This window comes from Microcaecilia unicolor, chromosome 7, assembly GCF_901765095.1.
Source record: "Microcaecilia unicolor chromosome 7, aMicUni1.1, whole genome shotgun sequence".
Lineage (NCBI taxonomy): Eukaryota > Metazoa > Chordata > Amphibia > Gymnophiona > Siphonopidae > Microcaecilia > Microcaecilia unicolor.
Genome location: NC_044037.1, coordinates 194928518 through 194951987, shown reverse-complemented (window position 1 = coordinate 194951987; position 23470 = coordinate 194928518). Strand labels below are relative to the sequence as shown.

General features: G+C 48.4%; 1 protein-coding gene across 1 annotated transcript in view; it reads left to right on the top strand.

Annotated features, from left to right (window-relative positions):
• The first annotated feature begins 345 nt into the window (after positions 1-345).
• The window catches only part of LOC115474092 (UPF0565 protein C2orf69-like), a 39791-nt gene continuing 16666 nt past the window's right edge, over positions 346-23470 (top strand). Inside the window, 1 exon segment of the mRNA XM_030209421.1 lies at positions 346-877. Within this exon segment, the coding sequence (XP_030065281.1) occupies positions 578-877 (300 nt within the window). The 5' untranslated portion in view covers positions 346-577.

The following is a 23470-nucleotide window of genomic DNA, read 5'->3' as shown; positions in this document are numbered from 1 at the left end:
CAACTATATCGTTCCATAAATGTGCTCAATAAAAATGCAACAGGGGCCCATTGCACATTGAGCCTGCATGTTTGAGGGGATAATGTGGGGTATAAATACATTAATAAATAAATGGGATCTATATTTCTGAAAATATATATTTATACGAAAACTTTCCTGATTTTTACAATCAGCCAAAATACTAAAAGATATTTAACAAAGCAAAGGTCTTGCCACTAAAGCATGATTTTAAAGTGGTGTGGGTGTGTGAATGTACTCTTCATAACATATGCGTGAGCGACTGCACGCACGAGGAGAGGCATTTAATTCAGTACCTTTAAAAAAACCCGCCAAAAACAAACGGAAAGATGTGGGCGAGCCCCCCAAATCGAACGTACTCTGTCTCCACGCCCCCTGCGTGTAGGCGTGGACTGGAGGAGAAAGGCGTGTGCGTGTTTGCTGGGCCTGTAGAAACCGTGGTCCGTAGGGGGCGTGGCGCCTCGAAGTGAGCTTGACTGTCATCGTTATCTGCTGCGCGACTAGAGCAACGGCCACAAGGCGCGGCCCTAGCATAGAGAAGGCTCTTTCCTGTCGCCTCATGTATAGCTCCTGGGCCGCGGCGCTGAGAGACGCTCTCCGCACTGCTTGCCTCTCGCTTGTAGCTTTCCCCAGAAACATGAGCCTCTGCGGCGGCTCCGGCGTGACTCACCCCGCCTCCTTGCCACCCTCTCCGGCCCTTGTGAGGTTGCCGCCGGTGCCGGGCTCCGAGCCACTTTCAACCAATGAATTGCTGCTCTTCTTACCGCAACCCTCCCTGAGCCCGACTCGCCGCCGCCCCCCGCAGTCCTCGGGGCATCCACCTCAGCATCATGTCGTGTATTTCCCTGGAGACGTGCAGGTATGTGCTGCGGCATGCAGAGCGAGCAAGGGACAACCCGATAAGCTGAGAAGAATAAAATCCCCATATACGAGAGAATTAATTGCGCAGTACAGCAAATATATCTACCATAGAAAATAACACACCTTGGCACCAGAGAGCTATTTCTCACCATAGGAAATAATGGACATGGTCTTCATGTCACTAATCATAGAAAACACAATATATAGGAGAATTGCGTGTTTATTTTTATTAAGTATTGCACACCATTTGCCCTATAGACCTCGTGCAAAGAGCAACAGAATAGAATAAATATGTACTGTGGAAAAGTGCCTGCAAAGGTGGGAAAATGTGGGATACAAATGCAACAAATAAAATTAAAAAAATGCTTCGATACATACTAACTGCCGAAAATAATATATATATAAAGGTATTATGTAGAGGAGTGTGTTCCAAAAATCAATAATTATGAACCTTACAGTAAATACACTTTCCAAATTAAACTTGAGAAAAGGGGCCTCATTTAAAATCACCAGTCAAAATATTTTTGGAGAAAGGTGTTCTCTCATCATGGGTCTCAAAATAACACTAAAAAAATTGGAACAGACTCATCACCACTCCATATGTAAACTTATTTGTGATTGAACATTTGTGCAAAGTTAAGTAGCTTTTTTTTTTCACGCCTGTTGTAGGCTTCCTCAAGGGAAATATCCTTATTTCATGGATGTTCCATGGTGTGGGGATTTTTGGTTACTTTAATTTTTGGAAAGTATTTAAAATAGAGTTTGTAATTGATTTTTGGAACACAGTGTCTGCATAATACTTGGGTGTATTGATATATTGTTTTTATTTTTGGTGGTTATTTGGCCTGTAGCTCCGTTTATATGGTCTTGTGACACATACTGATTATAAGAGCATAAGAATAGCCATACTGCATCAGACGTCTAGCCCAGTATCCTGCTTCCAACAGTGGCCAATCCAGGTCTCAAATACCTGTTGGAAACCCAGTTAGCAGCAACTGTATAATCTTCAGGGGTGAGAATAAAACATAAAAGTAATTACAGTTCTAAAAAGCCAAGCTCCAGACCTTAAATAATCCAGCACACTGCAGATTTTTGTGTAGAAGCTTACCAAAATTGTCAGAAAACTTTCAGCCAAAAACTGAAACTTATCACCTGGTTTCAACCAAAGCTGAAAACAAAAATTTAAGTTTTGTGTGAATGTGAACCGGTGAGGGCCACAGGGGATTTGTCAGAGCTTGCAGTCTGCATCCCTCTGCTAAACCCACAGTATCCAAGTCAGAATGTAATAATTTAAATATTGTCTCCAAGCAAAATAGCCTCCATACGCATGAACCACAGCTAATGAGAACTGAAATTAAAATCCAGGGTGCTTTTACAGTGCTTGACTGTATTACACTTGGAGAGTGACAGCTGATCAGAACTGGATTAAAGCATTGGCAAGCTAGGCATATGCCTGGGGCCCAAAAGTTTATGGGGGGGGGCCTCTCAAATATACTCGGAAGTCAGGAGTTTAGGCTTGCCAGCTCTTTGGATTTTTTTCAGCTTCTATAGTTTTTTTTTTTTTTTTAAGTTAGTGTCTTGAAGTCAGAAGGATGGCTAAAGGGTCTGGATATTTTTCAGAATCTAACTTAGCCTTTTTAACTCTAATGCTTCCTCCCCCTTTCCAGTGTAGAGACACTAAAGAGTCCAACCAATGGGAAAGCTGCTAGAGTCACAGGAAGGAGGGATAAGCTGGAAGTATTTGCCCAGAAACTGCATGGGGCTTAGAGACAGCCAGGGAAACCAGTGAGTGTTAGAGGTGAGGGAGGTTGTTGAGAAAAGGTGGGAATGTAAGAGGGGTTGGGGAAAAAAGTGAGAGGCAGACACAGGCAGAAAATAAAAGAACTGTATAGGATGATGGGAAGAGCTGGCTACAGATGGAAATGGGGGAGGAAGGGGACTAACTGAGCAAATGTAGCAGAAGCCACTCAGCATCAGGAGCGAGAGAGAGGATGTCTAGAAAGTGAAAGAGTGCATGTGTGTGTGAAGAGCAAGGGAGTGCACATATGTGAAGAGTGAGAGTCCATAGTGTCACTGGTGGAGACAGTATCACATAAATAGAGCTTCTTTTTGAAAATCTGAGCTGCAGTGGGGAAGTCCACTGGTACAAATGTATCTGTGCATATGTTAAATGGAAGGGAAATGTTCAAACTAGAAGATTTGTACTGCTATCATTACCCGGAAAATTCCTTTGAAACTGGCCTAATATTGCCTCCACTTTGTCTGTCTCCTTTACAAGTATCAGAGAGAGCTAAATATTTTGAGATTTTTCTATTTATGAAGTTTTTCACATATAAAATTTACATTTATATCTCATAGATAAATTTATTTTAAGTATTTATATACTACCTAGACCTAATCTCACTCTTAGTCTACCCTTGACAATGAAAGCAAATTGGCCAATGGAAGCAATGGAGGGTGAAAATGGCTTGCCCAACTTTCCTGGTTCTCAGCCCATTTCTCCAGCACTGCCAAGTTACCAAGCTGTAAGCTCTTTTGAGCAGGAACTGTCTTTTCTTCATGTTAAATTTTTGAAGCGCTGCGTACGACTGGTAGCGCTATAGAAATGATTTGTAGTAGTAGTAGTAGGAGGGAGACTTTTGGCCAGTACTGTTTTTGAACTTGTATGCAAATTTTGTGCTATTTGTAGTCCCTGATTTTACCCATTGGTATAGGTGCTGCATGTCCAATAATGCACCAGGATAAGGTTGTCAGAAATCCAGAACCGACCTAAAATCTCTCTCCTGGAAATTGGTAACTTGGGAGCACTCCAGCTCTAATCATTAAGCCACTCCATTCAAAACATAGCTTGCCTAGTCGCACTGACACAGCTACAGTAGGTTTTGCACTTCGCTACTTCTGGAGAGGTGAAATGTTGGGGGAAGGCCATGAATGAATATCTGAGTGGGGAGAGGGGACAAGGAAAATATTTTGTCTTAATCATGGCTGCTAACCAGGCCTTGTAATTCTCTTTCTACCTTTATTTCATACTCAGCTGAGAGGCTAATCTTATAACAGTACCTAGACAGGGACGGTGCTCCAAGGCAGAGGTAAGATTGTTGAATTGAGAGGCGGGGAGGTGAGGAAATGAAAAATGGGGCTCCATGGTAAGAGGGCCCACAATTGTATGTTGCCTAGGGGCCAATGTAGTTTTAATCCAGACTGCGGCTGATGTCATAAGCTCCTTAGGAATTAACTCTATGGAGTTATACAAAATTTAGAGACTTAAATTTTGGCTAAATTTGTGTATCAAAAGCATTTATTTGGAGCATTCTACCATATAAGCTATTGTGCAAGATCAAAACTGCATGGCTTGTAGTTGCAGTACAAAAAAAAAATTAAACAGTATTCTCCACCACCTTCTATGGACTACTTTTACAATCCCTGATGGTCTACTGATATAGTGAAGGTAGGAGCCATGGCCCCAGTCATAGCAGCCATTTTGAGAGAAGAGCCAGAATTGGTAGGAGTAACTGGGGATTGCTCCTGCCCCAACCACACCCCTAGACCACCAGGGATTGTAAGATAGGCCTGGGAATGAGAGACATTTCCTATTTGGGAGGAAGGGAGACAAATGGGACAAAGTACACTTTTTCAGCTTCTACCGAAAACATAGCCGAAAATTAAAATAGCTTACCAAAATTCGGTCAGCCTCTCTTTCCGTGGGCAGTCTGTTCTATATTCTAGGGCAGTGTTTCCCAAGTCCAGTCCTGGAGTACTCGTTGCCAGTCAGGTTTTTAGGATATCCACAATGAAAATGCATGAACTTAATTTGCATACACTGCCTCCATTCTATTCAAGTCTCATGTATATTCATTGTGGATATCCTGAAAACCTGACTGGTAAGGGGCATTCCAGAACCGGACTTGAGGAAACAACTAGTCTAGGGCCAGTGAGCCTAAAAGCACTTTCTCAAGCCCTTAGAGCAGTGGTCTTCATTAATTTGTAAGCTGGGGCCACTTTAGATTCTAATGAGCTGAAAGACAGCTGCCAAATGTTTTCCCCTGCTGGGCCCCAACACTGCTTGTCAGTGTGTTAAAGACAATCATGCTCACCAGCCCACCTTCAAACTTGGGGAGTTATCCTCAAGGTTATGAGCATGTTCAAATCATTTTCTTTTTGTCTGTTGAAAAATGCCTTGTCCTTCAAGCATGTGGCTCTTCCTCCGCCCCCCTCCCCCCCCCCCCCCCCCACTCCACCCCAAATTCAGTTTACCCTTTCTGTCCTGAGCCGGGGTAGAGGCACAGTAGCAGAAAAAGACAATGGGGGGCCACCCTGGAGGTCTCCAAGGGCCACCATTGGCTCCTGGTTCTTTCATTTAAGAACACTGCCTTAGAATATGGTTTAATTTATAAGATGTAACTGATTTTTTTTTTAGTCTGCTTCTTGTCATGTTAACTTTTAATAAGTTGGGAAAAGATGTTGTGTGTGTGTGTAAAAGGGAAGGTGCAGTTTGAATGGCATGGTACCTAAGTATTACATTGGGTTGGAATGACTACAAATGAAATGCACATCAGAATCGCAAAAGGCCACCCAGTAGGGACGGTGGTGATGAGGTAGAGCACGAATGTTAAATAGTGTATGGGTGTGTCTGGGGGAATAGGGGAGTTGTGTAAATGTATTTGTTGTTCTGAGTGGAGGAGTGGCCTAGTGGTTAGGGTGGTGGACTTTGGTCCTGGGAAACTGAGGAACTGAGTTCAATTCCCACTTCCGGCACAGGCAGCTCCTTGTGACTCTGGGCAAGTCACTTAACCCGCCATTGCCCCATGTAAGCCGCATTGAGCCTGCCATGAGTGGGAAAGCGCGGGGTACAAATGTAACAAAAAAAACCCGAATTATATGTTGCATATTCTCATTCTCTGATTCAGTGCCAATACTCACCGCGACACTTGGCATTGTTCCAAAGAGCCTCATTCTGGAATTCATAAGGTCTAACGTGCACAGGCAGTATACCAAGTTGTGCTTGGAAATTCTCAGTACTGGGTGCCCCAACAGCTTGATCAAAATCAGGATAATTTCTGTACCTTTCTGGCCACATCTTGTGCTTGAGTGGGTATCTGACAGCATTCCATTAGTTTAGAAAAAACAAGATTAAGCTAAGTGAATGATAACGTAGCCATTATATATCCCTGTCAACAGATTCTATAACTACTCTAATTGCCTCTCGTATAGAAGTGCATTGGGATATTTTTGGAGACTATTTCTGTGGAACACCTGGTCCAGTATGGCCTATTTCTATTCCCCAGTTCTTACCATATGACTAATTGGGGCCCATTCCATTCAGTCTGAAGAGTTCTTTTGCTCCTAGGCAGACGGGGATGGAGAAGAGGGGCAATGTTGATACGTTGAAACCCTCTGCTCAGGTGTGGCGGTGGCTAAGAAAGCAAATAGAATGTTAGGTGGTATGAAGAAAGGAATCGAAAACAAAAATGAGGACATTGTAATGCCTTTGTATCACTCTAAGGTGGGACCGCACCTTGAATACTTTGTGCAGTTCTGGTCACTGCATCTCAAATAGTGGAATTAGAAAAGGTACTGAGAAGAATGACAAATGATAAAGGGGATGGGATGACTTTCCTATGAGGAAAGGCTAAAGCAACTAGGGCTCGCTTGGAGAAAAGATGGCTGAGGGGAGATACGATAGAGGTCTATAAAGTAATGAGTGGAGTGGAACGGGTATATGTAAATCGCTTGTTTACTCGTTCCAAAAATACTAGGAATAGGGGGCACAGAATAAAGCTACAAAGTAGTAAATTTTAAACAAATTGGAAAAAATATTTCTTCACTCAACCTGTAATTAAACTCAGGAATTTGTTGCCAGAGAATGTAGTAAAAGCAGTTAGCTTAGCATGGTTTAAAAAAGGTTTGGATAGCTTTCTAAAAGAGAAGTCCATAAGCCACTATGAAGATGGACTTGGAGAGAATGCACTGCTTATTTCTAGGATAAGCAGTCTAAAATGTACTGTTTTGGGATCATGCCAGGTACTTGTAACCTGGATTGGCCACTGTTGGAAACAGGATGCTGGGCTTAATGGACCTTTGGTCTGTCCCACTATGGCAACACTTATGTTCCTATGTTTGGTGTGGCTTTGGAGGAATATAAAATGGAGGAGTAGCCTAATAGAGCAGTGGGCTAAGAACCAGCGAAGCACAGTGGCTCTTTGTAATCTTGGACAAGTCACTTAATACTCCATTGACTCTGGTGATCAGGAAAATATCTGAATATAACTTGCATCAATGCCACAACTGAAAAAAAGGTATGAACTTAGTTCAGAATACCTTTGGGGGAATTCAGAGTACCATCAGTGGATTAATTAAGAAATTTCAAATAATCCATCCTGTAGCGCTTTGCTTACTGTTCTTTTCAAAAGAAGTTATTGATGCTGCAAAGGTCTTTAGAGGAAGTTTTTGTTTCCTGAAAAACTCTGCCCCTCTACTATTACTCCTCTATTGAAGGAGAGAGTTAGATCATTGATCTGCTATGGGAAAAAAACTGGTAGTTTAGACCAGAGTTAATTTGTGGAGGAGACCAGAAATTTTGGATCCAGCACAGGTGGAGTTCCATCCTAGCCATGGGGTTGAGTCGGCCCTTACTGACACAGGCAAACAGGTTATGTTAATTATGCTGGATTTGTCTGCAGCCTATGGTTTAGTTGATTGGGACATTTTGCTTTAAATGTTGTAGTCTGCTAGCCATGAGATCCAAAGCATTGTCGCAGGTTCAGCCCTTCATATGGGGAAGATCCTCAGTTTTCTCCGAGGACAAGCAGGCTGCTTGTTCTCACGACTGGGTGACGTCCGCGTCAGCCCCCACCAACCGGAAGAAGCTTCGCGGGCGGTCCGCACGCAGGGCACGCCCACCGCGCATGCGCGGCCGTCTTCCCGCCCGTGCGCGACCGTTCCCGCCAGTTCCTTTTTTTCCGCGACTGGAGAGAGTCGTGCCTTCGCCGCTCTCTCTGTTTTCAGCCCCGGAAAAACCATCGCGTTTACGCGAACCTTTTTATTTTATTTTATTTCGTTGCCGCGCGCTCCACTTTTCTTTCTTTTAAAAAAGAAAAAAAGGAGCACGCGCTCCCATTTTCCCTCGTTTCTAGCGGGGGCGTCGCGTTGCGGCCTAGTGGCCGCACGGTCGATTTCTTTTTCGAGGTGTGATTACCGCCACCATCGACGACTTTAACTTCGCCGACGCGATTTTTCCGTCGATGTCCTCGAAGGTCCCGAGTGGATTTAAAAAGTGTGGTCGGTGCGGCCGGCCGATCTCGCAGACCGACACCCACGCTTGGTGCCTCCAGTGCCTTGGGCCGGAGCACAATATCAAGTCGTGTTCCCTGTGTCTCGGTCTCCGGAAACGGACTCAGGTTGCGAGGCAAGTTCTTCGGGACCGTCTTTTTGGAACTTGCGCCGGCCCCTCGACCTCGACGGCATCGGTATCGACGGCCGGTTCTTCGGTACCGGTATCGATGCCCGAGAAATCGGCACCCATGGCATCGACCCCAGGAGCACAGGTCCCGTCGGCCCGCCGGTCCTCCGGTGAAGGTAGGGGTGAGAGGCCGCGTGGACAATCGGCCCCGGTCACTCCCTCGGCCCATGGCCCTCGGGACCGAACCCTGTCGGACCCGGTTCCTCGTGACCGAGGGGGATCGACCTCCTCCTCCTCTGCTCCACCTGGCGCCGATGACGGGCATCGCAAAAAATCAAAAAAGCACCGTCATCGGTCGCCCTCGATGCACCAGGGTTCCGGTGCCGGCAAGGAGTCGACGCCGAAGCATCCTCGTCGAGAGGAGAGATCCCCTTCGGTTGTGGAGGTACTGCCGCGTCAGGGTCCCAGCACTTCGGTGCCGTCTCCTGGACCCGAGCAGCTTCTGGCACCGACACCTCTACCGGCCCCACCGTCTTTCCCGGCAGCGGGCCTGGACGAGTGCCTCCGAGCCATCCTTCCGGGGATACTGGAAGGGCTGATGCGCCAGGCTGTGCCGGCGCCGGGGGTGCTTGCGCCCTCGGCGCCGTTGACTGTGGCGCCGGCGAGCTCTAGCCCGGTGCCGAGGCCGTCGACACCGCCGCCGCTTGCGGCGCCGGTCTCGACCGCCACGCAGGTGGAGTCGACGTCGATGGAGGGAGCTTCGTCCCCTCTGGCGCGGGAGTCCACCGCTCAACGACACCGAGGCCTCGGTGCCTCGACATCGAGCCGGGCCCGGTTAAGGACTCAGCTACATGAGCTTATGTCCGATACCGAGGAAGAGGCCTCGTGGGGGGAAGAGGAGGACCCCAGATATTTCTCCTCAGAGGAGTCTGCGGGCCTCCCCTCTGACCCCACGCCTTCACCGGAGAGGAAACTCTCACCCCCGGAGAGCCTCTCTTTTGCCTCCTTTGTCAGGGATATGTCTATCTGCATTCCCTTCCCCGTGGTCTCCGTGGATGAGCCGAGGGCTGAGATGCTCGAGGTCCTCGACTATCCATCACCACCTAGAGAGTCCTCCACGGTGCCGTTGCACAATGTCCTCAAAGAGACACTGCTTCGGAACTGGATGAGACCGCTATCTAATCCCATCATCCCCAAGAAAGCGGAATCCCAGTACAGAATCCACTCTGACCCAGAGTTAATGCGGCCCCAATTGCCCCATGACTCGGCGGTTGTGGATTCTGCTCTCAAGAGGGCACGGAGTTCGAGGGATACCGCCTCGGCGCCCCCGGGGCGGGAGTCTCGCACTCTGGACTCGTTTGGGAGGAAGACCTACCAATCCTCCATGCTCGTGACCCGCATCCAGTCATACCAGCTCTATACGAGCATCCACATGCGGAACAATGTGAAGCAGCTGGCGGACCTGGTCGATAAGCTCCCGCCAGAGCAGTCCAGGCCTTATCAGGAGGTGGTCAGGCAGCTGAAGGCGTGCAGAAAGTTCCTGTCCAGGGGTATCTATGACACATGTGACGTGGCATCTCGTGCTGCGGCCCAAGGTATAGTGATGCGCAGGCTCTCATGGCTGCATGCCTCTGACCTGGACAACCGCACCCAGCAGAGACTGGCCGACGTCCCTTGCCGGGGGGATAATATTTTTGGTGAGAAGGTCGAGCAGCTGGTGGACCAACTGCATCAGCGGGAAACCGCCCTCGACAAGCTCTCCCACCGGGCGCCTTCAGCATCCACCTCAGCAGGTGGACGTTTTTCCCGGGCCCGGCAGGCTGCACCCTATTCTTTTGCAAAGCGTAGGTACACCCAGCCGGCCCGAAGGCCTCAGGCACAGGGACAGCCCCAGCGCGCTCGTTCTCGTCAACAGCGTGCGCCTAAGGAGCCCCCTGCGCCTCCACAGCAAAAGCCGGGGACGGGCTTTTGACTGGATCCACGGGAACATAGCCGCCCTCAAAGTGTCCGTACCGGACGATCTGCTGGTCGGGGGGAGGTTAAAATTTTTTCACCAAAGGTGGCTTCTCATAACCTCCGACCAGTGGGTTCTCCAAATAGTGCGGTGCGGATACGCCCTGAATTTGGCCTCCCTGCCACCAAATTGTCCTCCGGGAGCTCAATCCTTCAGCTCCCATCACAAGCAGGTACTTGCAGAGGAACTCTCCGCCCTTCTCAGCGCCAATGCGGTCGAGCCCGTCCCACCCGGGCAGGAAGGGCAGGGATTCTATTCCAGGTATTTCCTTGTGGAAAAGAAAACAGGGGGGATGCGTCCCATCCTAGACCTGAGAGGCCTGAACAAATTCCTGGTCAAAGAAAAGTTCAGGATGCTTTCCTTGGGCACCCTTCTGCCAATGATTCAGAAAAACGATTGGCTATGTTCCCTGGATTTAAAGGACGCATACACTCACATCCCAATACTGCCAGCTCACAGACAGTATCTCAGATTCCGCCTGGGCGCACGGCACTTTCAGTATTGTGTGCTGCCCTTTGGGCTCGCCTCTGCCCCACGAGTGTTTACAAAGTGCCTCGTGGTGGTGGCGGCGTATCTACGCAAGCTGGGAGTGCACGTGTTCCCATATCTCGACGATTGGCTGGTCAAGAACACCTCGGAGGCAGGAGCCCTCCAGTCCATGCAGTGCACTATCCAACTCCTGGAGCTGCTGGGGTTTGTGATAAATTACCCAAAGTCCCATCTCCAGCCAACCCAGTCTCTGGAATTCATAGGAGCTCTGCTGAATACCCAGACGGCTCAGGCCTTCCTCCCTGAAGCGAGGGCCAACAACCTCCTGTCCCTTGCTTCGCGGACCAGAGCGTCTCAGCAGGTCACAGCTCGGCAGATGTTGAGACTTCTGGGTCATATGGCCTCCACAGTTCATGTGACTCCCATGGCTCGTCTTCACATGAGATCCGCTCAATGGACCCTAGCTTCCCAGTGGTTCCAAGCCACCGGGAATCTAGAAGATGTCATCCGCCTCTCCACCAGTTGCCGCACTTCACTGCTCTGGTGGACCATTCGGACCAATTTGACCCTGGGACGTCCATTCCAAATTCCGCAGCCCATGAAAGTGTTGACGACGGATGCATCTCGCCTGGGGTGGGGGGCTCATGTCGATGGGCTCCACACCCAGGGTCTGTGGTCCCTCCAGGAAAAGGATCTGCAGATCAACCTCCTGGAGCTCCAAGCGATCTGGAACGCACTGAAGGCTTTCAGAGATCGGCTGTCCTGCCAAATTATCCAAATTCGGACAGACAATCAGGTTGCAATGTATTACACCAACAAGCAGGGGGGCACCGGATCTCGCCCCCTGTGTCAGGAAGCCGTCGGGATGTGGAGTTGGGCCCGCCGGTTCGGCATGCTTCTCCAAGCCACATACCTGGCAGGCGTAAACAACAGTCTGGCCGACAGACTGAGCAGAGTCATGCAACCGCACGAGTGGTCGCTTCATTCCAGAGTGGTACGCAAGATCTTCCGAGAGTGGGGCACCCACTCGGTGGACCTTTTCGCCTCTCAGACCAACCACAAGCTGCCTCTGTTCTGTTCCAGACTACAGGCACACAGCAGGCTAGCGTCGGATGCCTTTCTCCTCCATTGGGGGACCGGCCTCCTGTATGCTTATCCTCCCCTACCTTTGGTGGGGAAGACCTTACTGAAGCTCAAGCAAGACCATGGAACCATGATTCTGATAGCGCCCTTTTGGCCCCGTCAGATCTGGTTCCCTCTTCTTCTGGAGTTGTCCTCAGAAGAACCGTGGAGATTGGAGTGTTTTCCGACTCTCATCTCGCAGAACGACGGAGCGTTGCTGCACCCCAACCTTCAGTCCCTGGCTCTCACGGCCTGGATGTTGAGGGCGTAGACTTCACTGCGTTGGGTCTGTCTGAGGGTGTCTCCCGTGTCTTGCTTGCCTCTAGGAAGGATTCCACTAAAAAGAGTTACTTTTTCAAGTGGAGGAGGTTTGTCGTTTGGTGTGAGAGCAAGGCCCTAGAACCTCGTTCTTGCCCTGCACAGAACCTGCTTGAATACCTTCTGCACTTGTCAGAGTCTGGCCTCAAGACCAACTCAGTAAGGAATCACCTTAGTGCGATTAGTGCTTACCATTATCGTGTGGAAGGTAAAGCCATCTCTGGAGAGCCTTTAGTCGTTCGATTCATGAGAGGCTTGCTTTTGTCAAAGCCACCTATCAAGCCTCCTACAGTGTCATGGGATCTCAACGTCGTCCTCACCCAGCTGATGAAACCTCCTTTTGAGCCACTGAATACCTGCCATCTGAAGTACTTGACCTGGAAGGTCATTTTCTTGGTGGCAGTTACTTCAGCTCGTAGGGTCAGTGAGCTTCAAGCCCTGGTAGCTCATGCTCCTTATACCAAATTTCATCACAACAGAGTAGTGCTCCGCACCCACCCAAAGTTCCTGCCGAAGGTGGTGTCGGAGTTCCATCTTAACCAGTCAATTGTCTTGCCAACATTCTTTCCCAGGCCGCATACCCGCCCTGCTGAACGTCAGTTGCACACATTGGACTGCAAGAGAGCATTGGCCTTCTACTTGGAGCGGACACAGCCCCACAGACAGTCCGCCCAATTGTTTGTTTCTTTCGACCCTAACAAGCTAGGGGTCGCTGTCGGGAAACGCACCATCTCCAATTGGCTAGCAGATTGCATTTCCTTCACTTACGCCCAGGCTGGGCTGGCTCTTGAGGGTCATGTCACGGCTCATAGTGTTAGAGCCATGGCAGCGTCAGTGGCCCACTTGAAGTCAGCCACTATTGAAGAGATTTGCAAGGCTGCGACGTGGTCATCTGTCCACACATTCACATCACATTACTGCCTCCAGCAGGATACCCGACGCGACAGTCGGTTCGAGCAGTCAGTGCTGCAGAATCTGTTTGGGGTGTAAATCCAACTCCACCCTCCAGGACCCGAATTTATTCTGGTCAGGCTGCACTCTGTTAGTTGTTCTTCGTAGGTCAATTTTTGTTATGCCCTCGCCGTTGCGAGGTTCAATTGACCTGGGTTCTTGTTTTGAGTGAGCCTGAGAGCTAGGGATACCCCAGTCGTGAGAACAAGCAGCCTGCTTGTCCTCGGAGAAAGTGAATGATACATACCTGTAGCAGGTGTTCTCCGAGGACAGCAGGCTGATTGTTCTCACCTACCCTCCCTCCTCCCCTTTGGAGTTGCGTTTTCATCTTTTTGCTTGTCATTCAACTGGCGGGAACGGTCGCGCACGGGCGGGAAGACGGCCGCGCATGCGCGGTGGGCGTGCCCTGCGTGCGGACCGCCCGCGAAGCTTCTTCCGGTTGGTGGGGGCTGACGCGGACGTCACCCAGTCGTGAGAACAATCAGCCTGCTGTCCTCGGAGAACACCTGCTACAGGTATGTATCATTCACTGTATGTTGGCTCAAGATAGTAAAGATCCATTTTCAACAGGGTAGGTGTGCTTCAGAGGTCCTGCTTGTCCCTTATTTTGTTTTTGTATCTGCAGCCCGTGAGAACTCTGCATCAGGTTACCAATGTTTTTTTAAGCCAAAGTAATGATAAATTCAGCTCTTGTTCTCTTTTGAAGGGCTGTGGATATGTTGAAGCTAGATAGTAGGCTTCAGGAGATTGCAGATTTTTTTATGTAATCACTAGTAATGAAGGCCCGTTTCAGGGACAAATGAAACGGGCGCTAGCAAGGTCCTCCACTCCCCCCCCCCCCTCTACTACCCTCCCTCCTGTTACCGGAGTCCCAGCCGTAGAAGTGAAGGGCAAGGTAGTTCGGAGATTCTGGTGCCTTAATCCGTTGTGTTCGCTATGAGCTGTGTGCCCTGATTGGCTGCTCCCGCCCTTGAGGACGGGAGCAGCCAATCAGGGCACACAGCTCATAGCGAACAGAGCGGAAGGCAGCAGAATCTTCGAAGTACGTTCTGCAGCTGGGACTCCAGTAAGAGGAGGGGAGGGTAGTAAACGGGGGGGGGGGGGGGGGGGGCCCACATGCACGTACTGGGGATGGGCGGAGCGTATGTCGGGGAGCGGAGGGGCGTTGGGCGGGTGGAGGCATGGGAGTGGTTTGGCGTTTTTGGAGGGGGGGGGTGATGTGCACGGGCATGTGTGAGAGGGGGGGATTTGTGGGGGGGGGGGCGACGCGTACCTCGTTTAAACACAGATGAAGCAATGGGCTTCAGTAGCTTAGTGTGGTTCTGTTCATTATGACCCGCCCCTGACGTTATAACGTTTTGACGTGAGGGCGGGGCAGAGTTAGATGGTTTGTAAAAGTGGTTACAGAGCTTCGAACTTACGAACTCTGAAGCCACAAAGTTTAGAATGTTGAGGTTGCTTTTTATGTGCAGATGGGGCGTGGCTGAGGGCGGGTCTATCAGTGAGGGTGAGTGGTCCACATAGCCTAGCCTACACAGAGTACGGGAGTTCAGTACTTCACTGCCACGGAGTGAGCTTCAGAACGTTTGAGGGGGGATGTTATTTATATAGATATGAAGTTAAGTTCTCAAGACAGCTTCTTTGGATTGGTAAACCAGATCTCTATGGGATGGGCCAATGTTTTTGCAAAGTTTGGGAATTACGCAACTGTTATGGTGTTTGGGGAATTATTTGGATGCTGAATTCTCATTGGCACAGTTGGTGTCACAGGTAGTTAGAATGATCTTTTAAGTTAAAAATTTAAGCATAAATTACTTCCACTTTTATCAGCAAGTTTATCTTGGGTAGTGGAGACAGATAATGTTACTATCCAGACAGGGTGTTAGGTTTTGTATTGGGGGAGGGGGGTTATGATCAGGGGAATGTGCAGGTTAAATTGCTGTGTTTTAGACAGTTTTATATTGGTTTAAAACCACTTTGAACTACTGTGGTATATAAAAAAAAAATTGTAATAAAATTGATGCTTGATTCCTAGTGCATAACTTGTTGCCAACATTTGGGTTGGAAAGAATAAAGAAACAGACACACAAATTTAAAATGAATTATGTAAGATCTGAAGCAAGTACAAGCTCTTCACAACAGGTGTCATGCTAAACTATTAGCACCACAAACACTATTGAAAATGAGTCTATTAGGTTTCATTACTTCCTGGATGTTTTGCTTAGTCAACAAATGGGGAAAGCATGTGGAGCATGGTTAGTGAAATTCTTTCTAGCCTGTGTGTGTCTTTGACTTTGAGAGGAGAGGCAGTTTGGTGAAGTAGCTAAATATGAAACTATTAGAAGTCGCTAACAGGTTTGAAAGAATAGATTTTTACAGTTATTTTAACCACAAGATGCCACTGTCTCATTGCCAGAGCCAGATTAACACTACATACTGGATTCTAGACATGGACATCCACATTTACTTCATTTCTTGGAGCTCCCAATAGCCTCCTCCACTCTTTCCTACACCACCTATTCCGTTTTGAGATTTTTGTTCATGGCTTTTCCCCCACCCTTCACCTATCCAGAAGCAGTGTAGGGAACATTTCAGAGACTGGTTATGGGTGTGATGGCAGTAGCAAGTTGTGAGTGAGCATGAAGTTTGTGCAAGCAGATGCTTCAGATGGTGTGGCCTGGTGGTTACAGTAGTACAATAAGATAACAGGGAAATTGGACAAGTTGTCTTCATCTTCCATTGCCTTTGGTACAACCAGAGAATGCAAGGGTGGATTGCGCTAAAGAGTGAGATTTACAGATGTCAGGTATAAATCTAGAAGGATTTAAGTGTCCAAAATAGAAGAAATAAAAGATATTCAGCTTTTTTTCTTTTGTGCCTCTGAAGGATATATAAAGAATAGAGGCACTATTAGGACAGTTTTCAAAGGAATCTGCCCAGGTAAGCAGTTGTGTACATATAAGCAGTATATCTAAAATCATGAAACTTTGGGTGTCCAGGCATTTGTGATCCCGCCTAGAGCTGTTGGACACGATGCTAGCCTTAATGGACTTTGATCTGACTCGGCATAGCATTTCTTAACTACTACTTCCACTTAGTGTGCATACAGATATATTTGTAGCAGGAATGAGTTGACATTCTCTGAGGACAAGCAGAACATTATCTTCTCACATATGGGTGACATCTGACAGAGTGCCTGCACGGATACTACCCAGCATTTGAGTGGATTCTTGAAGCTTTGGCAGCACCACACTGCGCATACACGGGTGCCTTCCTGCCCAAAATATGTGTCACATGCACTGTGGAAGCCATATGACCCAAAAACCTCAACACTTGCTGATCTGAAACCTGCTAGTTATGCCAGACCTGTAGGGCTATGGACACTAACACCTTTGCCCTAGATTCTGGAAGGAAGGGCCCGGACTTGAACTGTCTAACAGGGCTCCTATGAGCTGCAAATCGCTGAGTGGGAAGGAGATGGTACTTTGTGTAGTTTATGATGAACCCTAGGGACTCCCAACATCTGAATGGTTCCCTGAATGGAATACCAAACTTCCTTCTTAACTAGGGAAGGTTCTGTCTAGTGGCAGTCACTTCAGCATGCAGGGTCAGCAAGCTTCAGGCCCTAGTAGCTGATCCACCTTAAACAAAGTTTCTTTACCATATGCAGCAGATGAATCTAGGAACTGGTGGATTGTGTCCATCTACCAGCAGGTGGAGATAAAAATTACAAAGCTGAAGGCGGTGATACCAGATGGTCTGCTCCTCCCTCACTTCAGTATATCTCTATCTGTAGCAGGTGGTAGATGGTTTCTCTGCAGCTCCTGGATTTGTCTCTTGGGCCTGCTCCTGGGCCTTTGGCCACTTGAGCTTAGGGGGTGTTTGGGCTGTATGCCAACTTTAGGGGCATACCTGGTGGCCTGGGTCCCTGCCTCACCCTGTGGTCCCTTTCCTCCCAGAGTTTGAACTGTTGTTCGGACTATAGCCTTCCTCACCGGGGTGGGGGGGGGGGAACCCTCTAGTCCGCAACAGACCTCATGTTTGCTGCTGTTAGCAGCTGTTAAAAAAAAAAAAAGCAATTCTGGACACAGGCTCTGCAGCAGGTTGCTAAGAGGAGCCTTTGGGGCAGTGTCTCTGGAGTCACTGTGTGTGTGTGTAGCCTGCTGAGCTGGTTTGGTGGCAGGCTTGTCTGGGAGGGCCCACTGTCAGCGGGAAGTCTGGCTGCGCATCTCTAGTGAGTGCATTTTTTTTCTGCCGTTGGGGGATGCGCGGTATTGGCGGCTGAGGCCACCATAGGAGGCTCATGTTCTGAGCAAGCATTGGCGGCAGCGGGGATGTGTGTTGCCGGGTGCACAGAGGCAGGCACCAGGCATTGCTTCCTCTCAAATGGGATTCCTGCTCTGAGGTGTCTGGTTCACATGCCATTTTCTTTTGGCACCTCCCAATGCGGCTCCCGCTTTCCAGCTGTTGGCTGAGTTAGCTGCTTTGCCTCTGCTATGGGGACCCCTTCCGGCTTTGTACCGACTCTCCTGATTCGGTGGAATTGTTTTGTGCCCAGATTTCTTCCTCCTTTTTCTCCACATTTGTCTGTAGCCCGCCCCTTTTGAGGGTTTCTTCAGGTACAGTAATGGCTTTTCCTACCCTCTGCGGTAGATCCAGTGCTCCAGGAGAGGCGGCTGGGTGCCGTGTTGGAGGTGGGGTCATTGAGAACCTGCTCTAGTTCCCCCTCGATAGCTTCTGTTTATATATATTTATTCATTTTGAATCAAATTAAACAATCCGTTACATTTGAACAGGAAATACAGACATGTATATTTTATACAGAGATAAATTCTCCATTAACAAAAAAAAATTCAAGGAAATTATATCTTTTACTCTTCTTTAGACCACTAAAGCAAGGGGCTAGTCTAATTTAGAAAAACAAAAGGAGGAAAAACTCAAAAGTAGTAATATGCTTAGCATGCTACCTATCCAATTATTCCATATATCTCATCTAGATCGGCGGTTGACCAATTTTTTTCATATTTATAAATGTTTTCAGCTGTTCTGGCTGGTAGAAAATATATTTTAAACTCATATACTTAATAACACATTTACATGGATAATTAAGGTAAAAAGAGGCACCTAAAGATATTACATCTGTTCGCATAAGTAGAAACAGTTTCCTCCTTTCCTGAGTCTGTTTAGTAATATCAGGATAAATCCAGACTTTTTTACCTCTAAACAAAGTTTGCATTTTTTTAAAGTAAATACGCATTACCGCATCTACATCTTGTTGGAAAATAAAGGATGCTATTAAGGTAGTTCTTTCAGAGTTCACATTCAATGTTAAATCTAAAAGTTCAGATACATTCAGAAGTTCTTCTTGATTTTCATCTGGGATAGCTTCAGCAGAAATTTCAGGTGATTTTTTTGTTGGAATATAATAAACCTTATTCAATGGTGGTATAGTTTCCGGGGAAAATTTTAAAACTTCCAGCAAATATGCTTTAAAGGCATCTTGAGGATTAATTCCCAGTTCCTTCGGAAAATTCAAGAGTCTTAAATTCAGCCTACGGTTAAAGTTCTCTAATTGTTCTAATCTGCGTTGTGTAGATAAATTATCTTTTACAATTGAGGCTGAAATATCCTTCAACTTAACAACATCTTGCTTAAGAGCACCCATTTGCTCTAATGTTTCTTGTTTTGCAGCATTAAATGATAGGGAAAGATTTTCGACTGTACTTACTAATTCTTTTATTTCTTTCGCTGAATTGGCAACCGTCGTTTCTACCCGCTGGAGAGCACTCCAAATGCTCTCCAGTGACACAGCCGCTATTTGTTTTATCGGAGGAAAACGCTCAGCCGTTGACTCACTCAGAATCAGGCCTCCCTCATGCACTGCTTCTCCCTTTCCTCGAGACGCCGTCATACCTCCAACCACTTCCGGGTCAGGTCGATCGCGTCGGGATAGGCATGCTTCGGGGAGCGGCGGGGGATTGAGATCCGGAGGGGAGAGTGAAATTTCCAGCCCCAAGTCTCCCAGGGATTCTTCACCCACCGAGACAGCGGAGCCCCTCTCGGTGCTTAGGGTAGGTAGTTTTGTAGCGTATCTCTCCATAGTTTGCTGTACCGGGGAAGATGTCAGAACAGTCGAGGCAGCTGCTCTTACAATCCCCTTACGTTTGGTATGGGGCATCTTGTCACGAAGAAAAAAAGAGTAAATTCAGAAAACCATGGCAGAGACGCGCTCACAGAACTCAGCATGCCGCCATCTTAAGACACGCCCCCATCCATCCCTCCCCCCTCGATAGCTTCAGGCTCGGGGGAGTTCTTATGCCCATCTCGGGCGGAGGGGTTCTAGATGACAAGGTTTTCCAGAAGGAATCTAATGGACCTTCTGTGGTGCACCTTGTTTTTCGGGATGCACGTCAGCCAGCCAATCTGGGGGCTTCTCTGGAGCTGGGGGTTCTGACCCCCCCCCCCCCCCCCCCCCCCCCCCCCAGAGTTCATTCTGCTGCTGCATATGCCTATATGTTGCAGAAGTTTGGTAGGGGAACTGACAGTTGCTTTTTAGTTCAGCCATTGGAGATTTCTGGCTTGTTCCCTGTCTGTCTCCACTGATGGGACCTTACCCCAAAGAGTGGATGTTTTTACTCTCCAGCTCAGCAGTAGGTTTTGTGCTCTCCTGTCTTCCTCTATTTGGAGGGAGTCTTTTTCAGGGCAGTCCCTTTCTGCTCAGAGGCAGCAAAAATCACCTGAGCTGGAAAGCCATGTTTGCCTAAGTGGGTGCATTGATGGCAGCAGTCTCCAATGGGCCTCACTGTCTGTGGACAGCAGTCTCCAATAGGCCTAACTGTCTGTGGTGAGTTAAGATTTTCTTATAGTTCCTGCGTTGGCTAAAGGCTGTTCTTGGTGTGGGGAACAGTGAACAGCATCAGAGCAGGGCTCCTTGTGTGTTGACTCTCTGAAGGGCCTGTTTTGTATTTTTATTTACAGACTTTTCGGTTCCCTTAGTTGTTTGTTTTTCCTCTGAGGGCAGTTGCTTGAAATACCCTGAAAGTTTCCCTCACTTCCTTTGTGAAACTCTTTATTTTGGCAGTATAGGTATTGCCTACGGGCACAGCACCCTGAGTGTGCCTGATCTCTGAAGCTTAGCAGGGTTGGGCCCGGTTTCTACTTGGATGGGAGACTGCCTGGGAATATCAGATGCTGTAGATTTTCTTTTCTTTTTCTGCACCATTACAAGAGTTTCTACTTTCTAGGCTTAGTGCTGTTGGCTCCAGGCAGTGGCGTAGCAAGGTGGGGGCGGTCCACCCCAGATGTCAGCTGGTGGGGGGGGGGGGGTGCTCCGCTCCTGCTGCTCCCACCCTACCTTTAAAACCAAATCTGCGATTGAAGCGGCGTAGCAGGCAGCGCCTTGCGTCTGCCCTGCTTGTAAAAGAAGCAGCTCTCTCCTCGTCGTTGTGAGGGAAGGCCCGATGACGAGGAGGAGAGAGCTGCTGCTTTTACAAGCAGGGCAGACGCGAGGCGCTGCCTGCCATGCCGCTTCAATCGCAGATTTGTTTTTAAAGGCAGGGTGGTGGCAGGACAAGAGGGTTGTCATCTGGTAGGCAACGCGGGTCGGGGGGGGGGGCTCAGATAGGAGAAGGGGGTGGGGAGAGAAGGGGTTCTCAGATGGAGAGGAGGGGAGGGGGTTCTCAGAGGGAGGAGGGGGTGGGGAGAGGAGGGGAGAAGGGGTTCTCAGATGGGAGAAGGGGGTGGGGAGGAGAAGGGGGTCTCAGATGGGAGAAGGGGGTCTCGGGGGTAGGGAGAGGGTGCTCAGATGGGCAGAGGGGGTGGGGAGAGGAGGAGAAGGGGTTCTCAGATGGGAGAAGGGGACTGGGTTGGGGAGGGGGTGGGGTTCTCAGATGGGAGAAGGGGGCTGTAACGGGTCTGAGAAGGGGCCATGCCTGGGGCTGGTGGGAAAATGTGGCATGCCTGGGTCAGGTGGGAGAATGGGTCTGGGGCTGAAAAGGGGGGCCCTAATGCAGGACATGTGGATGAAGGGGGCTGGAACTGGGGGCTGAAAAGGAGAGTAGGTGGGATAGGGGGGCTAGTACTGGGACTGGGGGCTGAAAAGGGGCAGGGGCTGAAAGTGTGGGGACTGGGGGCTAAAAAGGAGACAGAAGTGGCTGGGGCTGAAGCTCGGGACTGGTGAGAGAAAAGTGCTGGGGTTGAAACTGGGGGCTGAAAAGGGGACAGGGAGAAGTGGCTGGGGGCTGAAGCTCAGGACTGGTGGGAGAAAAGGGCTGGGGCTGAAACTGGGGACTAGTGAGGCTGGAACTGGGGGCTGAAAAAAAAGGGGCAGAGAGAGGGGACAGATCCTGGATGGAAGGGGGAGCGAGAGGGAGGGCAGACCCTGGATGGATGAGAGAGGGAGGGCAAATGGTGGATTGAAGGGGCAGAGAGAGCAGACAATGGATGGAAGGGGGAGAGAGAGAGGGGACAGGGGCAGATGGTGGATGGAAGGGGCAGAGATAGAGAGCAGATGGTGGATGGAAGGGGCAGAGATAGAGAGCAGATGTGGATGGAAGGAGCAGGGAGAGAGGGCAGATGTAGATGGAGGGAATGGCAGAGAGAGAACAAAGACAGATGCTGGATGGAAGGAAGACAGTGAAAAGAAGATGAGGAAAGCAGAAACCGGAGACAACAAACTGTAAATAAAATATATTTTTATTTTTTTGCTTTAGGATAAAGTAGTATTGTAGCTGTGTTAACCAATGTTTATAATAGAACATGTAAACAAGGTAATCTTTTTATTGGACTAATTTTAATACATTTTGGCTAACTTTTGGAGAACAAAACCCCCTTCCTCAGGTCAGGATAGGATACTGTATCAGCACTATACTGTATTGACCTGAGGAAGGATGTTTTGGCCTCTGAAAGCTAAATGTATTAGTCCAATAAAATGGTATTGTTTTATTTCTATTTGTTAATTTGTAAAGTGGTGATTGGTACTTGTTAGTTTTTTTCAAATTTACATCTGCTGTCTTTATATTTTGCACAGTACTAGGGGACATTTTCTGTTTCTGTGGTGTTGCATTGTATGCAGAGTCTGGCATCTTGGGGGTTCAGTTTAATTTTTGTCTAAATTTATGATCACTTATTCTATAGTGGATTAGGGTGTATCTGTGTGAAAAAGACATGGCTTTCGGTTGGCATTGACTGTGCAGGATCGATGATCTCTGTACTATTCTGTCTGGTTTCGTTTTACAGTAGGTGAATTGATGTTCTAGTGCTCACTGTAGTGTTTAAGATGCTGTCCTTTTCCTTGTGTGATTTGTAGAAATGACTTCTTATAATATGGTAGAATTGCTCTATAGGTCCTGAGTGTTTTGTATTCTCGGCTTGCCTAGTACTAGATTTTGGAGGGGGGGTGTTAAAAAATGACCGGCCCTGGGTGTCAACTACCCTAGCTACGCCACTGGCTCCAGGTTTCTGTGAGAAATGTTATATATTGTTTTCTGGGGCTAGTGCCCTGGTCTCCATGGTAACCATGGAACCTCAGTGCTGCCATGGGGGGGGCTTTATCTCCAGGTGCAGTCGTTTCAGAAAAATAGTTTGTTTTCTGGAAGATGGTTGGCTTTCAACCTGAAGGTCACAGGTTTAGGCTGGTTTGTGCATCGTATTAGAAGCTGTGGCCCTCTCCTCCTTTTCATATGGGGCATATTTTATTTCACGCTCCCATATTTCTTGCCTTGAAAAGCAGTTCTTGGCATAGCTGGACAGCTTACACTATGGTACACTGCCAAAGGTTAGCTGTGGTGGTTGCCCACAGCAGCTCTGCTCTTCTAGTATTGTACTCTGACACTGGTTAAACTTGCATACCAGTTCCAGCTTCCACTGTATCTGTGGCACCTCTAGCTAGCTGTATGTTGCAGTGTCTCTAAGGCTTTTATTGCACTTTTGCATTTTTTCTTTGTATTGAACAGCTAGCTATATTGCAGAGCTACTTCAATTTAGCATTCTTCCCTGCCCTTCTCTAGGAAGTGTTTCTGCTCTTTACTCTTTGGCCCCCTCATCTGCGGTTTCTCTGGTTGGCCATATTGGCCCCTCATGTTCAGTTCCAGGCTTTGCCTTTTGGCTTGGCTACGGCTCCATGCACCTTGTCCTAGGTTTGGGAGTGTTGTGGCATTCTCTGCAAGGACGGCATCAGAGTGCATCCCGCTCTAGACGAGTACCAAGAGTTAATCTTCCCGGGTCTCACTGTTGGAATCCTTGGGCTGGGTGGTCACCCTTCAAATGAGCCACCTCGTCCTGTCCCAGACAGCTCTGGT